At 52.5% G+C, this 16,877-nt stretch overlaps 1 protein-coding gene across 2 annotated transcripts; it reads right to left on the bottom strand.

The window, feature by feature from the left end:
* Window positions 1-12,673: 12,673 nt before the first annotated feature.
* Window positions 12,674-16,877, bottom strand: PTMA (prothymosin alpha). 2 transcript variants are annotated; one of them, XM_047721943.1, is made up of 5 exons: window positions 16,650-16,877; window positions 13,891-13,962; window positions 13,530-13,626; window positions 12,998-13,071; window positions 12,674-12,754 (listed from the first exon to the last, which is right to left on the bottom strand). In XM_047721943.1, the coding sequence occupies exons 1-5, from the start codon at window positions 16,692-16,694 to the stop codon at window positions 12,707-12,709; spliced, it is 336 nt and encodes a 111-aa protein (XP_047577899.1). In that variant the 5' UTR covers window positions 16,695-16,877; the 3' UTR covers window positions 12,674-12,706. The 2 variants fall into 2 exon arrangements, with proteins under 2 accessions (XP_047577899.1, XP_047577901.1); XM_047721945.1 differs by having other exon boundaries at window positions 13,530-13,623; window positions 16,650-16,876.

The raw sequence follows: 16,877 nt of genomic DNA, 5'->3' as shown, positions 1-16,877 counted from the left end.
ACGCCTATAGCTCCTGCTCCATCCTCTTTCTCGGCAGATCCAAATTCCTTGGGATTGTCTCCACTCACTCTTTCCACCTCCCTACCTCTCATGTACTCCTCAACAGCCTCTGTCTGGCTGGCTCTGACCCGGGGCCTCCTTTCCACCGGTATGTCCGGTATGTCCGAGAACTCCACTGATCCACTGCCCCCTGCTGGTCCTTCCTGCTTTGTCTGCTGCATTGGATCCTTCTAACACCTCCTAGAAATTCTTGTGGATTCTGGGAGCCCCTTTCCTGGGAGTTCTGCTCCTTGCAGGCTGTTCATTTGCTTCCAACCACCTTGTCCCTAAAATCTTTGTTAGTGGATTTCTGGGTTTTTTTTTCTGTTTTCTTTCTTTCTTTTCCTAGCTGTTGTATATTGAGAATATTCTATGTGCAACGTCTTTAAGCATTATGCATTCAGTCCACACATATTTACTGAGCACTGTTTATGTACCAGACACTATATTAAATGATGGACATACTTGTTTAACCAGTGAAGTCCCTACCATCCCATTCCAATGAGAGGAGACAGGAAGTGAATAATTTCAGGTACCAATCAATGCTCGGATGAAACCGGACTGTCCAGTGCCAGCATCAGTCTGATGTGAGAAGCAATGGAAAGAAGTCAGCGTTCAGCTTTTGACTACCAACCCAGGAGGGACAAGTTCCCAGCAGACCAAGAGCCATGGAAAGCCAGGCTTTACTCAAAAAGATTTTTAAGTCCCTTAAACTATCAACAAAGCAAGAACGGGGTGGTGGAGGGGAGGGGGCACACAGGATTGTCTCATTTACTACAAAGAGCTCCTCCTTGTGGGAAGAGTGAACCTGTCACTTCCCGCCATGGTATAGGATGGAGAGGGGAAATGAGGAAGAAGGCCACAGAGGTCAGCTGCAGATGTCTCTGCTTTCCTTCCCAGCCCTCTCCCTCCCAGGCTGGGGTGGAACTGGCAGATAAAAACCGGGTTCAGGAGAAGGAAGAGAATTTCAGGGTTGATAACTGCTTCCTGGAGGTTAGCAGGGCTGCCCCACAATCCAGACCAAGGCCTGTTGACTAGCCTTACAAACATCTTCACCCCGACTGCTCCTGCCGCAGTTCCTAGAACTACCTGGGGCCTGTCGGGCCAAAGGCATCTTCTTCCCTTCTGATTTATCCTCCAGGTCCCGGCCAAAAAGAGCGCTGAAATGTGCACCTGGTCACCAGTCCCTCTGTATTGAACAGTTTATTTTCAGAACTTGCTGCTAGTGACCTGGTAATTGTTTTGCGGCTCTCAAAATACTGTTAAAATAGTCCTCAAAGTGAAGACCAAACCTGGCTTAGCAGTTTTTTGGTGCATTTTTATTTGGTTCGAAGCTAAGCAGCTTTGTCCATAGTTTTGAATAAACTGGGGGGGGGGGGGGTGAAGTTGAATGGAGTGAGAAGCAGAGATTTGGTGGATACATTTGGTTCCCAGACTGCACCAAGGCACCCCAGGGCTCTGCAGCAAATTCACAAGGGTTCCAAAGGATATTTTAATTTTCAAAGGAAATGCAGCCATTGGGGATGTCTGTTGTACCGTGCTCACTATTAGCTCAAGATAGTTCAATTTCAACATTATACTGCACCACACTACGTTCTTTTTGGTGAGTTATCTTCGCGAAGCTGAATTTTTGCACATTTTGGTAATAAACAAGTACCCCTGAAAAATCCATGTGAATAGGGGTGCCTAGTGGTTAAGCATCCAACTTTTGGTGTCAGCTCAGGTCATGATCTCAGTTTGTGGGTTCGAGCCCCACATCAGGCTCCACACTGAGGGCGGAGTCTGCTTGGGATTCTCTCCCTCTGCCCCCCACCCCCAGCTGCACTCACTCACATGCTCTCTCTAAAATAAATGAGTAATTAAAAAAAAAAAAAGGTATGAACAGGAAATGAGGGTGGTTGTGTCCAGTCTGATTCCAAGGTTTGAGAAGATGTGCACACATCACATCAATAAGTCATTGTGATTACAAATAAAATAAAAATATTTCTCCTCTCGATTTATGTGCCTTTTCTTTTTCCCCAATAATATGACAGCTACTAGGTTAGGATATAAATACTCAACAAGTTGTTTGAACCTAACTACATAATAATTTTAAAAACATTTTGGTTTTGTTGCACTGTGGAAAAATGACTGACACACTAATTGTGCTGTGAACAGAGAAAGTTTAGGGACCCCTAATAAGCCATTTTGGTTTTTTTTTTCAGAGTGTATTTTTTTAAGTAATCTCTACCCCCAACAGGGGGCTCAAACTCATAACCCCGAGATCAAGAGTCACATGCTACTAAACCCTCAGTTTAAAAATAATGCCTGGTGGCGCCTGGGTGGGTGGCTCAGTGGGTTAAAGCCTCTGCCTTCAGCTCGGGTCATGATCCCAGCATCCTGGGATCGAGCCCCGCATTGGGCTCTCTGCTTAGCAGGGAGCCTGCTTCCTCCTCTGTCTCTGCCTACTTGTGATCTCTGTCTGTCAAATGAATAAATAAAATCTTTAAAAATAATAATAATAATGCCTGGGGCGCCTGGGTGTCAGTGGGTTAAGCCTCTGCCTTCAGCTCAGGTTATGATCTCAGGGTCTTGGGATCCAGCCCCACATTGAGCTCTCTGCTCAGCAGGGAGCCTGCTTCCCCCTCTCTGCCTGCCTCTCTGCCTACTTGTGATCTCTGTCTGTCAAATAAATAAATAAAATCTTTTAAAAAAAAATAAATAATGCCTTTCAGGAGCACCTGCCTGGCTAAGTCAGTAGAGCACGCAGCTCTCAATCTTGGAGTCGTGAGCTTGAGCCCCATGTTGGGGGTAGAGATTACTTCAAATAAAATATGCCTTTCAGGGACGCCTGGGTGGCTCAGTTGGTTAAGCAGCTGCCTTCGGCTCAGGTCATGATCCCAGAGTCCTGGGATCGAGTCCCACTTCGGGCTCCTTGCTCGGCAGGGAGCCTGCTTCTCCCTCTGCCTCTGCCTGCCACTCTGTATGCCTGTGCTCGCTCTCTCTTCCTCTCTCTCTCTGATAAATAAATAAAATCTTTAAAAAATATATATATATGCCTTTCAGAGGGTTAGAAACCCAGGCACGTGCATTACCATCACTGACAACCACAGCAACAAGTGGATATTTACCACCCCTGTAGGAACCCCAAGACAGCTCTTGGTCCCATGGAATGCTTTTGGATTCTTGTAATTATTAAAGAAAATGTTTTCAAAGGAAAAGAGGGCATTTATTCAAATTTCTTAGAGTGGCTTTTTAAATGACTTGATTTATTCAAATCATCCCCCAACTAGCTCTTCTCAATTATAAGAGGATAAGCAAGATTATTATCACTTGGATGTTTTATATATAATTATTATTTTCATTTGGGGGTAAAGTATGTGCATTAGAGCCATACAACATGAAAATTTGAATATGGAGCACAGGGCCCCCCTGTGTAATTAAGTACACATGATTGGTGTACGTCTACAGAACTTGAAATTTCATTTCATTTTTTTATGTTATAGGGATTGATAATGGTCCTTTCTTTCCTTTCCTGGTATGTCGTTGGCCATACACACTGTTTACTCAGGGCCCAGCCCTTGGTCAGGATTGGAATCCAAATCCTCTCTTCTGGAAGAATGTCTAATTGTTTCTCTCTTTTAATTGGCTTGTATTCAGCAACAGTCTACAATACGTTTGGTACAATTAAGCTAAGGTTTTTCTTGGAGGGTTCATATTTACTTAAAAGTAGACACTTGAGGGCACCTGGGTGCCTCAGTGGGTCAAGCTGCTGCCTTCGGCTCAGGTCATGATCTCAGGGTCCTGGGATCGAGTCCCGTGTCGGGCTCTCTGCTCAGCGGGGAGCCTGCTTCCCTCTCTCTCTCTCTGCCTCTCCGCCTACTTGTGATCTCTCTCTGTCAATTAAATAAATAAAATCTTCAAAAGAAAAAAAAAAGAGGTGCTTACTGAGAGGTTGACTAGTAGAGAGGTCATTGGGCTCTCAAAGTTGACTAAGGACAATGTTGACAAAGGGGTCAGAATTGGAGAATCCACTGTCACTTCCCCCCATGTGGCTGGAACCCATCCAACCTCAGTATCTTCTAAGAGTAGATGTCTGGGGGCGCCTGGGTGGCTCAGTGGGTTAAGCCTCTGCCTTCGGCTCAGGTCACGATCTCGGATCCTGGGATCGAGCCCCGCATTGGGCTCTCTGCTCCACGGAGAGCCTGCTTCCTCCTCTGTCTGCCTGCCTCCCTGCCTGCTTGTGGTCTCTCTCTCTGTCAAATAAATAAATAAAATCTTAAAAAAAAAAAAAAAAAGAGTAGATGTCTGTCCAGCATCACCGTCAAGCAGGCCACACCCCCAGGCTCTAGTGGAAACCACAGGAGTCACACTTGGGACATTGTGGGGAGATTGGTGAGAAGGACCCAGAGAATACCTCTGGGAAGGGGTAGAAGTTTTCCTGGGATACAGAATGGAGATGAGATGAATTTCTAAGACAAAAGAGCATGTGCACATTTTTTTGGAACTTGACATACAGGGTCAAATGCTTTCCAGAAAGGTTTGTACCCATTTCCACACCTTAGCTACATCCAAACCTACTGACACTAACCATGTCCTGGGCTGTGTTGACAAGGGTCACAGGACCCCAGACCACCTGCCACTGAGGGAGCCTGCATGAGGCCTGTGCAGGATTCTATGGCCAAACTATGGAACCAGTTCCCAGAGGAATCCTTTCCTATCATCTGTTTAGTTCAGCAAACAATCCCTGAGCCCTGGTGGGGGTCCTTGTACAAGACCAACTTTTTCTGGACACTTACATCCTTCAGTATGTAAATAGGTTTATGTGGGAAAAAAAAAAAATCCAAGGGGCGCTTAGGTGGCTCAGTAGGTTAAGCCTCTGCCTTCGGCTCAGGTCACGATCTCAGGGTCCTGGGATCGAGCCCTACATCAGGCTCTCTGCTCAGCAGGGAGCCTGCTTCCTCTTCTCTCTCTGCCTGCATCTCTGCCTACTTGTTATCCCTCTCTCTGTCAAATGGATAAAACCTTTTTAAAAAATTTAAAAATCCGTGGAATATTACTCAGCCATCAAAAAATGAAATCTTGCCATTTGCAACAACATGAATGGAACTAGAGGGTGTTATGCTAAGTGAAATAAGTCAGAGAAACACAATTATGATTTCACTCATGGAATTTAAGAAACAAAACAGGGTCATAGGGGAAGGGAGGGAAAAATAAAATAAGATAAAATCAGAGAAAGAGATAAATCATAAGAGACTCTAAACTACAGGGAACAAATAGGGTTGTTGGAGAGGAGGTTGGGGGGATAGAGTAACTGGGTGTTGGGTATTAAGAAGGGCACATGATGTAATGAGTTCTGGGCATTATATGCAACTGATGAATCACTAAACTACCTCTGAAATGAATAATACACTATATGTTAATTAATTGAATTTAAATTTTAAAATTTCAGGTCAAATTTGGAATGAGCTGCATCTTAAACTATCCTCTTAGAGACTCCTTCATATGTTAAAGACCCAGGGAGTCTGTTTTCTTTCTTTTCTGTTATGCAAAAAGAAAACCCTTCCCATTGCTTACCCAGCACTTTGCCAAACAAGATGGATTAACCTCTCAGGCACACCTTGGAGCAGAGAGACAGTTGGGAGGTGCCAGGCTGCATGAAGATGGGGGTCTCACCCATGAGTCCTATGATACTGCGCTTGGATGTGAGGCATAGGTGGGAACCCTGTAAGTTCTGTGAGTTCCTGGAAGGTCAGAGGACCAGAGACCACTGCAGGCTGGAGAGAGGGAAAGGGGGACTCCAGGCAGTGGATGCAAGGTGGCGGCTCAGATGACTGGGTCATGGCCTGCCCCACACACTCGGCTGGAAATGAGTCCAGCAGGGACTCTGTGATCTTATTGAGAGATGAACCATGAACATCACAGCCTCTTCTGAGGCTGATTCATCTGCCTCTGTTCTCCTTCAACCTGAAAACCACACCAGAAGTCAATACCCACACCCCTGTGCTCTTCCTTCCTCAAGTTGTCTCTGGTTCATGGAAGTCTGATTGGCTTCAAAGTTTAGAGCCTGGAGCCAGGTATCCTTCGGTCTACTAGTGTGACTCAGTTACAAATGACAAAAAAGCCAACCTGAACCAGCCTGAACTAAGAGAAAATGTACTGACTTGCATAATTGAAAAGTCCAGGGATTGGTACGGCATTACGTACAGGCCAACCCAGAGACTCAAGTAATGTCATAGAACTTGGGGTCCCTCTGCCCCTTGACTCAACTCTTCTGTCTATGTGGGCTGCAGTCGCCACACCTCACATCGCCTTAAGTTCAAGGCTCACTACCCAGGCCCAAGCTCCTTCCCTTTGCAGCGACTCAATCAAAAAATCTCAGGAGTGGGCACCTGGCAGTCTCAGTCAGTGGAGCACACGACTCTCGATTTCAGAGTCCAGAGTTCCAGCACCATATTTGGCTAGAGCTAACCTTTAAAAAAAAAAAAAAGTGCTCACTCTGATTGGATCAGCTAGGGTCATGTGCCAGCCCTGAGCCAATCAGTATAGCAGAGGGTTCCTGGGCACTGATTGGCCAAGACCAAATGGCATATTCTGCGGGTGGAATTGGGTTGAGAGTGGGGGAGGGGACGTTCTTCAAGAGGCAAACTGGACACCATTTCAGGAGATTATTGCCAAGAGAAGGGTGATGGGATGGCTGTTGGTGACAAAAACAACATATGTCCCCTGGTACCTTATGGAATCTTCACCAGCAGCTCCTTCCTGGGAGAGATCTGCTCCCTGCCGAGAGCCTCACAGCTGGGCCCCGGCTTGGCTGAATGTGAAATGAGGTTGTCTCAAGTGACCACCTGGCACTTCTCGTTGCTATGGGCAGCAGCTTTGACGGAGAGCTCATGAGGACATACTCCCAAGCTGGGTCCCTTGGCTATGCTCAGGACTTCACAGCCACAGGCTGCTAGGCCTTCTCCTTCAATAATACATCTATCATTCCCCTAGCATACAAGGTCAATGTTGCAGGCCGCCTTCCAATGTTTCAGCTGTGTTTCCTATTTGAGCTTTTGTCACCTCTCTGAACTCAGAGCAAACCCTGTGAGTGGAGGCTGAGCTCTCTGGAGAGGAAGTCCTGGGGAGAGCCCTGCCCTCCATCCTGGCTGGCCCTACCCTTCCCTCCAAGCACCTGGAGCTGGGGTTTGACAGCCACACTGCAAAATTGGACTACTCCATGTAAAGCTGGGAGCAGGGTTTCTGTCCCCATGAAGCAGTTTTCAACAGGCAGGGATCACGGAGTGGCCAGGTCCTGAGGCAGGCAGGGTTGGCCTGTACCCCGGACACAGGAGGCCACATAGGAGGCATGACAGAAGAAGGCTGGGCATTCGAGACCTAGGTCTTTGGACCCCTGGGCCAGCAACGGCAGGCAGGGAGAGGCGGCACAGACCCTAGGGCAGCCTAATGGACAGCTCAAAGAGTGGCCAGGAGGGCAGCTGGGAGCCTTCAAACTCTGGCCCCCATTCCCTGCAGCTGAGGACCCTGGGACTGGGACTTAGGTCAGCAGTCACTATGAGTAGTGAGCAGAGAGGACCGAGAGCTGCACCTGCCCAGGGAAGGAGTCGCGCACCAAGCATTCGAACAGATTAAGCAATAAGGAGCCCAGGGGGCCAGAACCCAAGGAGGAAACAACCCTGGCCTCAGCTCAGGCTCTGGAGAGGCCTGGGGTCTGTCTCCCTTTGAGAAAAAGAAGGACTACATCAGCTGACCAGAGGGAAGGCTTGGGAAATGACCACTGACTCTCATGTCTGACCGGGGCTCCAGAAACAGAGAGGGAGGAAGGGCTTTCAGCCCTAGTCGCGGTGGCTGAGGCCGCTCTTTACTGGACGGTACAGAACCCGGCAGAGCCCCGTGCAGTTCCCCTACGTCCACCAGAGGGAGCCCGTCGCTCGCAAATCTCCCAATTTGGGCTGTATGGGCCGCCCGATCCTTGGCTTTTAGAAAGATTTTGGGAATGAGGATGGGTGGGACTCTGGACTCCGAGAACAGGTCATCAGGCGGTGATAAATAGTGTGCTAGTCTCGGGACTAGAGGAAAGTAGGCTCTGCCGAAGGCAGCAAGGACTGTTCAGGCCAAACTTTTGGTGGGATGAAGCTCTGCGGTGAGGCTAGGCTGCTGGGACAGAAGAAGCAGGGAGTTTGGTGCAGACATGGGATCTTAAGAAAGGCAGCCCTGACCCTACCTCCTGGCTCACACTCTTCTTGCCATTGTGCACAGGAGGAGACTGAGGCCCAGCAAGTTTCAATTACTTGCTCTGTATTAACATGCCTGTCGCGTCTGTGTCTGGATGGGGCTCAGCCTCTCACCTCCTTTCTAGAGGTTTTGAGGGGAGTAGTCCCTTCTGAGCAGGGCCAGAGCCTGAGTGGGCCTGGGAGCCTGATGCCAGCTCCATTGCCTGCTCTGTGGTCTTCTTGGCCCCTGCCAGCCCAGGCTCTGGGCCTTGTGGACATCTGCAGGACTGAGCTGCTCTGGGAAGCAGAACAGAGAGCAGCTGGTCAGTCTTGCCTCAAGAGCCTGTGCACAGCAGGGGTGGGGGGGTGGTAACTGCGGTGGCAAGTTCCCTCCAACCAAGGCCTTGATCTGACCCTGGCAGCTGTCTGGGTACAGCTCAGTGAGGGACAGGCAGCCTGGGGTTTGAGCAGCCCAGGGAGGACACTCCACACTGTTCTTACTCCACAGGCTCCAACCCCTGTAAAGGGCAAGCCTCCCGCCACCCCCCCCCCCCAAAAAAAATGGGGCACCTGGCAGAAACCACAAATGTGGGTGGGGAAGACAAGGATGTAGAATGCCGTTCCACCACCAAGAGGTGTCCTGTGGTGTCTTGAGGAGGGACCTCCTCTCTCGTGCTCTTTTCTGTATCTCTGGAGCCCAGAATGGAGTCAAGCACAGTGACAACATTCAGTACACATGCAAATGAATGAATGAACGAAGGAACGAACAAACAGAATATTATGTGCAGGGAAACGTAGTGAATAAGGCATGGCCCCTGGCCTCTGTAGGGCACAGTCAAAAAACACAAACTAGTAAATAAACAAGCTCACTTTGTGAGAAGTGCTATGTGGCTGAGGGACAGAACTGGGGACGACTTTCTTGATGTCAGGGACAAGGAAGGCCTCTCTGGGGAGATAACGTGGGTGCTGAGACCTAACATGGGTCAAGTTATGAGAAGTCTGGGAATCAGACATTCCTGGAGCAGGAATAACCAGTGCAAATGCCCTGTGCCAGGCCCAAGTTTGCCTTGGACACAGGGAGGCTGATGTGGGCAGGGCAGAGGATGAAGGGAGAGGGGGCCTTGGGCTTGGAGCCTTCATTTCTTGGGACAGACAGCACTCAGCTCCCTGTGCTCACTCGTGTGACCTAAGCCTTATGTCTTCTTGCTAGGCCCTTTCCCTGGCCTGTCTGGTTTATACCTCGGCCTCCATTACTCTGGCCCAAGCCAGGCCTCTTGCCGGCCTTCCGGACCTGTGTACCCACCAGCCTCTGACAGTTCACCTCAAACACAGGAGGTCTCCATGCAGCTTTAGACCTTCATCTCCAGACCCTGGCACATGGTAAATGGCACCTCCCTGTGCTGGAGGGCTCAGGCCAGAACCTGGGGGATCCTTGCCTCCAACACCCATTCTGTCCCGGAATCTTGACACTTTAACCCATGTGTATTTTTTTTTAAAGGATTTTATTTATTTATTTGAGAGAGAGAGAATGAGAGAGAGAGAGCATGAGCAGGGTGAGGGGCAAAGGGAAAAGTCAAGTACCCGCTGAGCAGAGCTGAGCAGGGAGCCCATGCAGGACTCGATCCCAGGACTCGATCCTGGGAGTCTAAGATCATGACCTGAGCTAAAGGGAGACAGACTGAGCCAACCAGGCACCCCTACCCCATGTGATATCTTAAATGCACCTGTTTCTCTTCCACCTGACCCTTCCTCTTTAATCCGGGTCCCCTGCCTCTGCAGATGTCACATCAATGCTTTCCAGGAGCTTTTCTACCTCAAACCATCCGTGGCTTCCTCAAATCCTAGCTCTGTACCTGGTCCACAGCCTGCCACCCCCTTTGCCGGTGCACCCGTAGCACTCTCCTGCACAAGGCCTCCCCATGCACCACTCCTGCCCCCTCACCTGTCCCCCATCTCCTCTCTCATCCTCCTGGCCCTTCCAGTCTCAGCTTCAATGCCACCTCCCCAGGGAAGCCCTCCCTGCTGTCAGGCCCCCTGTCTTTGTGCTCAGGGTCCCATTATTCATAGATGGTCCTTAAGGAGTTGTGGATGGATACTTCAGTTAACAGCCCCATCCTCCCATCCCTTGCTACTGGTAGGTGTCTTGTAGGCTCCCTAACAAAGGAAGTGGAGGCCTGAGAGGGAAGGAGGGCAGGGGAAGATAGGAGGGCGATAGGGGGTGGTTATCAGCAGAAACTGGGGTCCCAGGTTTCTTCCTTTGGATAAAGCAGTGTGTAAGTCAGCCCAAATGTGATCCAAGAACTCCCACATGGCCACGATGCTGGGGAACCGGAGTGGGTGGGGAACGTGGCTGGCTTCTGTCCCCACCCATTTCTGACTACAGGGTAGACTTGGGCATTCCAGACAGAGGTGTCCCTCCTGAGGATTCTGTCCCCCTTTCCCTTGCAGCTGTGAGTGCATGCATGTTTAGACTGCATTCAGGGGGTGCCTGGGTGCAGTCGCTTGAGCATCTGACTCGGTGTCTGCTCAGGTCAGGATCTCAGGATTGTAAATTTGAGCTCCGCGTTGGGGTCTGCACTTAGAGTCTCCTGAAGATTCTCTCTCCCTCCTCAAAATAAATCTTCACACCCCCCCCAAAAAAAACCCAAAACCAGCTGCATCCAGGAAGGATAAAGGAGGCCCAGGATCACGCAGCTGGTTACAGAAGTGGGAACAGAACCCCTACTTTTACATCCTTAGTGAACAAACTGTCCCATTCTCAGCACCCCAACAGCTAAGGTGTTGACCCTCGCTGAACCCCTAGAGAATGGGCATGATTCAGGGGCACGCTATGGAAGCTTGCGAGGGGCGGGGTGTGTGTGTGTGTGTGTGTGTGTGTGTGTGTGTGTGTGTGTGTGTGGAGGGTTCCACTTGTGAAGCTTACCTGCAAGCCCCAGGAAGCTTAGAGCGCTCTAGTAGCTCCTGCCCCCAAGGACTTGAACTCCTGTTCACCCTCACTTCCGTTAGCTTTCCCGAATCACTGCACACAACCAGGCCTCTGAAAATCCTAAGTGCTCATCTACCATCTCCAACTGTGTTCAAGGGGAAGGCTGGCCGACCTCCCTAACCAAGGTCCACTTCTTTCTCCTTGAAAGAGCTTGGGGACTTAGGGCAAGCCTGCGTTCGGGCCCTGAAAAGAAGTCCAGAGGGACAAGGTGCCACATGCCACCACCAGGGGGAGCCACAGTCACCAACTAATTGGGTGAGGACCCAGGAGGAAAGGCCTAGGTTATGGGTAGCCCCATGGGCAGGTGGCTTATCTGGGGTCTTGGCCATGTTCACACTTGGCCTGTGCCACCACCCACCCACCCCAACTCTGGGGGGTGGTGTCTAACAGTGCCTCATGTAGCCCATTCCTTGAGGAGTGCCTGGGGATGGGGACATCTTCCAGAGCACCCTCATCCACCTGACATACAATACTGCGGTCCTGGGAAATGGCTCTTGGTACAATCAGTAGACCAACCCCTGTAAGTGGCCTTCCCTTCACAACCCTTAATTCCAGTACCCTCCCGAAGGTCTTAGTGGTCAGCCACAGCTCAGCTCTTGATCTCCGTGGCCACCCACCGTGCTGCTCCCACCCATTCTTGACAACTGGGGGTCTTTAGCCCACTATCCCCAGGAAATATAGCTGGGCCTGAATTCAAGATCCTTCCAATGCCCCCTCCTCCTGTCCTTGCCCCCACCACAGAGAAACTGAAATGCAGAAAAACCAGGCTTGAGACAGCTTTGTTAGAACAACTCAGCAAAATAAAATTCCGGTTTATTGTTGGACAACATTGTTTCACACATACATCAAACAGGCCAAAAAAAATAAACAGCAACTTCATAGACAAAAAAGGAAAAAAAGAAACCTTTTATCTTTGGCCTTTTTAACCATCTCATACAAACCAACTACTTATAGTACAGCTAAGTACATACACAAAAAAAGTTACTGGAATGCTCGGAATAAGATTGTTTTTTTTGTTGTTGTTTTTGCTTTTTTTACAAGGTTTTTTTTCTCCTTTGAGATTATAATGAACATGGTCACACCACAAGTAAAGTCAGAAGTTGGACAGAGAACGCTCCGAAGGCTGATTTGGTCATCCGAGATCATTAAAAATGGCTGACCCCTAACAATATGTACAAAAATATAAAATGTAAATAAAAAATACAAACAAATTTTCCTTTTTAAAGTACTTTTAAGAAAAAAAGCAGGGCCTTGGAAGTTTTGGTTCTTTTTTCCTCCCCTGTTGCAAATTCACGTTGTGGTTTTGGTTGGGTGGCGGAGAGCGTGTGTCATCTGCGGGTGGCACTGCCCGCGTTGGGCAGGCGGGCGGGACTCTCTACTCGAAGGTGACCACGTTTAGATTCTGAGACGGGAAGTGGAGGGTGAATAGGTCACGGTGGCCTTTTTTTTTTTGTTTTGTTAAGTTTAACTTTTCCTTTTTTGCTGTCTAGTCATCCTCATCAGTCTTCTGCTTCTTGGTGTCGACATCATCATCCTGCAGAGAGAAAGATAGTCAAAGCCCCTGCAAGCACACACCGGGCCCACCCCCACTTCTAGGAAAAGAGGCAAGGGCCAGGCACTGGTTGCTCCAGAGGCTTCCAGAGCTCTGAGGAGGCAGGCCTAGCTTCCTTTCTGTTCCTGCTCAAGATAAGGGAGCCTTTCAGGACTGCACAGCAGGAACGAGCCCCTCTGGCTATCGTGTCTCAGGTCCCAATCCCCCACCAAAACCAGAACCCACCTCATCATCTTCAGCTGCCCGTTTGCCCGTAGCTGCCTCAGCTTCCTCATCTTCATCTCCATCCTCTTCTTCACCTGCAGAATCAAACCCCAGGGTAAACCACATTGCCTTCCCTCAAGGACCAGGAAGAATCCTGATACCCTACCCACCCACCAACAACCTGAACTTGGGTAGGGACAGACAAACACCGCAGCTCCTCAGGGGAACTTCCCGGTCAAAGGTTCTCCAGGGAAGAGGAACATCCCTGATCCCTGCTGCCTGACAAACCAGGCAGCCAAGGGCACCCTGCCACCTCCTAATGGGCACTTGTCTCCAGAGGAGGAAAGAGCAACAGACCAGCGTGTGGAAGGCACCAGTGGGAGCGTGCATGTGGGGGCACAGGTTTGCTTTGCTAGCCTAAAACCAGCAAAGTCCTAGCCCCGCTGTACCAACCCAGCTGTAGGTGAGCCACTGGTCCCCAACCCCAGTCCCTTTGCTGGACAAAGCCAGGGAATGGTACCCCCTAATAGTGGAGACAAACAAGGCTACTCACCATCACCTTCCTCTTCTTCCTCCTCCTCCTCCCCACCTTCTTCCTCTTCTTCATCTACCTCATTGTCAGCCTCCTGCTCCCCATTTTCCTCATTCTCCTCGACAAAAAACATACCAAGTTGTTAATGAGAACAGATCACCACTCCTGCCGTCTCTTCCCCCCACACCCCACCCAATGCATGTGCAGCACGAGACCAGGCAAGAGACCTCAACTCCTCTTCCTAAAGCTCCACCAGGAGACCGTGATGCAGGAACTAGTCAAGGGCTCAGCCTTCTCGCTCACCCCAGACTAAGCCCAACCTGGAGTGAGAGAACTTCCTGGCCAGGAACGGCTAGGCATCATGGGCAAGGCAGACACTCACAGCATTCCCATTAGCAGGTGCGTCTCTTCCATTCTCTGCCTCCTCCACAACTTCCTTCTTCTCCTTTAAGTCCTTCAAAAAGTAAGAGGGAACTAGTAAGTCTTTTAAGAAACCTGGGGCTGGCAAAGAGGCCCAGAACTCAGGGGCATGAATACAGCGCTGATCAGAATGTCCTAACAGCCCCATGTTACACTTGGAAACACGGGAAGGAGGGGCCCAGGACAGCCAGCATGTCTGTGGTCAGGGTTTCCTCCAATTTCTCAACCCTTAAAAAGCACATCAAGAAGAGTCCCCTGCAGTTGTTCCCACTGCCCCTTATTCATACTTCTTAGGACAAGACCCATGTGGCACCACGGCCTTAAACCCGTCTGGCGGGGGAGACGAGCCAGAGAACACTTCACTCACACACCCATCACGGACTGGTTTCCAACTAGAGGGAGTTCCGCCTCTCACAAATCCTTCTTGGAAGACAGCAGGTATGTGCCATAAATAAATAAGGTAATGGAGGGAGGACCCAGGCACTGCGGGAGAACTCCCGTGGGCGGGCTAGCCCGGGAAGGGAATGGAAGGGAGGCAACTGGCAGAACCCAGGAGACCGTCTCAAGTCCTCCCCGCCGAGCTAAGCACCAAGCAAGCCCACGGCAGCCCAGCTCTTTAAAAAACCCAAACCCACCAGTCCCCTAGCTGTGACAGCTGTCCCAAGAGGTCGCAGGTTTTGGCCAGAGAACGTGCCCGGGCTTAAGGGACTGACCCTCCTTCGGAAGAGAGCCGCCCCGCGCGCCCGATCTCAGAGACCGTCAGATTACACCTCGAGGAGCTGACCCAGTCCGCTTTCCAAAGGGCAGCGTCACCCCGGGCGCCCCGTAACTTTTTCCGCCTGGCCCTGCCGACCCTGCCGCCAACACGAACAGGCGTCGAGCCAGACACAGCTCGGACTCCGTCCAGTGAGCGGCCCGGGGCACCTGTCGGCCCCATTACCACCCGCCGCCAAGCCGCGAACCCCGGTGCCGCCCGCTCCCGCCCCCTGGCGGCCGAAGCCCCGGGGAGCGGGTGGGGGCGGGGAGAACGCGGCGCGCAGGCGCGCAGCCCCCGCCCGGCGGGCTTTGCGCGCGGGCCTCGGCACGCTCCGCGCGCGCGGAGCACGTGGCCCAGGGCCGCCGAGTGCGCCCCTGACCCTGGAGACACGGAGCTTGCCGGCTGCGCTGGCCCCGCCGCCGCGCGAGGTGCTCGCCAGTGTTTCCTGGGGCTTCTTGACGCCCCCACACCAGGCCTCGATGCGCGGGCCTGCCTCTCTGCATTTGGCGGGCAAAGTCCCGCGGGAGACTGCCCCTAAGTCCATGGGGCTTTTTCAGCCCCGCAGCCCGAGGCCGTCGGGGACGCGCTCCACGGGGCTATTTATTGCTGCCGGCGGGAAATCACCTTGGAGGGAAGCGAACGCGGACGTCCGCACTGGGAAGAGCCGACCCTCCCCCCACCCAACTAGTTCCCGGGCTTGGTCCAGAGGGGGCCCGCTGGAGCCCTTGCGGAGATTCCAGTCGCCAGTTCCATTCCGCCGGGGAAGTCACCCCTGGGAGAAAGCCAGAGGTGACGCCAGGGGCATAGAGATTAAGGAGACACCAAGGTGACTCCTGCCCGTCCCCAAAGAGGTTCGAGGAGCGCAGACCAGAGCTTAGCTTAAAAGAGCCAATCTGCCTTAAAGTGCCGCGCTCCGGGCGAGAGCGGAGAGAAGACGCTCCCCGCGCTGGCCGCGAGAACGACCCGGTGCGCAGAACCGGAGCTGCGCCAAACGCGCAGGATCTCAAAACCGAGGGCAGCGACTCCACAACACCAGGCCCCGACAACCCCCAGCGCCCGGCTCGACCCCACAACCGGCCAGCCGTGGCCACAGCTTTTGTTCGTCCGCGTTGCCTCCGGAGCGGCGGCGCACACGGTGCTCCCGGGCAGCCGCGGGGGGCGCCCATCGTCGCCCCGTTCCTTCACTTTCCGTTTCCTCACCAACCGCGCGTGGGCTCGCCTCCTCCACAGCCAAACCCGGCACCGCTGGTGAATTACTGAAGCTGGGCGGCTGCTCCCGGCGCTCTCTCCCCGGAGGACGCCTACCCCCGCCCTGAGGGCTCCCAGGGCGGAGAAGACCTTCACACCTCCGCGGAGACAATCGACGTCGCGGTCCGCCGACCCGCTGCCCGACTCCACCTTATCAGCGCTTAGTCCAGATAAACCACCTCGGACCCACCGCAAGGCGCGAAACGAGGCGGCCCGGCTCTGAACAAAGAGGAGCGCCGCCGGCGGGCGCTCGTTGCGGAGCCGCCGCTTCCCGCAGCCGCCCCGCGCCAGCACACGCGCCCCCCCCCAGCACTTCCGATTCCAAACGCGCTTGAGTTTCAAAGTTATTTCCGTGCACCCTATGGGCTGACGACCCTCAGCCGGCCCCTCTCCTCCCGCCACCTTTCAGACGACTCACAAACAAGTTTCAGAAGCCGTGAAACACCCGCCCCCCGAGCCCCTCGGCCCCCGCCCCTTGGGGGCCCCGCGGGCTTCGGCCCACTCCCCGACCGGCATCACGCCTGCCGCCGCGCTTCCCGCCCCCTCCCCCGCACACAAAAGAGTGAGCTGCCTGGGGGCCTAGGCCGGGGGCGAGAGATCCCTCCGCCCGAAGAGACAGCGGGCTCGGAACAGCCCAGCCGCCGTGCGCGCGCCAAACACCGCTCCGGCAGCAGCAGCGCGCGGAACCCGAAGGGGCGGGCGGCGTCCAACCTCACCTTGGTGGTGATCTCGGAGCTGGTGTCCACAGCCGCGTCTGACATGATGGGGCACACCGGTGATCCGATGCAGCGGATTAAAAAGAAACCAAGAGTTCGAGGACTCTGGCGAGAAAGCTACCGGAGTCCGCGGTGGCGGAGGAGGCGCGCGGCGGAGGTGGTTGCGGCGAACGGAGAGCCGGACACAGGAACAATGCAAAGATGGCTTTTCAGAGCAGCCAGTGGGGA

This window comes from Lutra lutra, chromosome 3 (genome assembly GCF_902655055.1).
Source record: "Lutra lutra chromosome 3, mLutLut1.2, whole genome shotgun sequence".
Taxonomy (NCBI): domain Eukaryota; kingdom Metazoa; phylum Chordata; class Mammalia; order Carnivora; family Mustelidae; genus Lutra; species Lutra lutra.
This window is presented reverse-complemented; position numbering and strand designations above follow the sequence as displayed.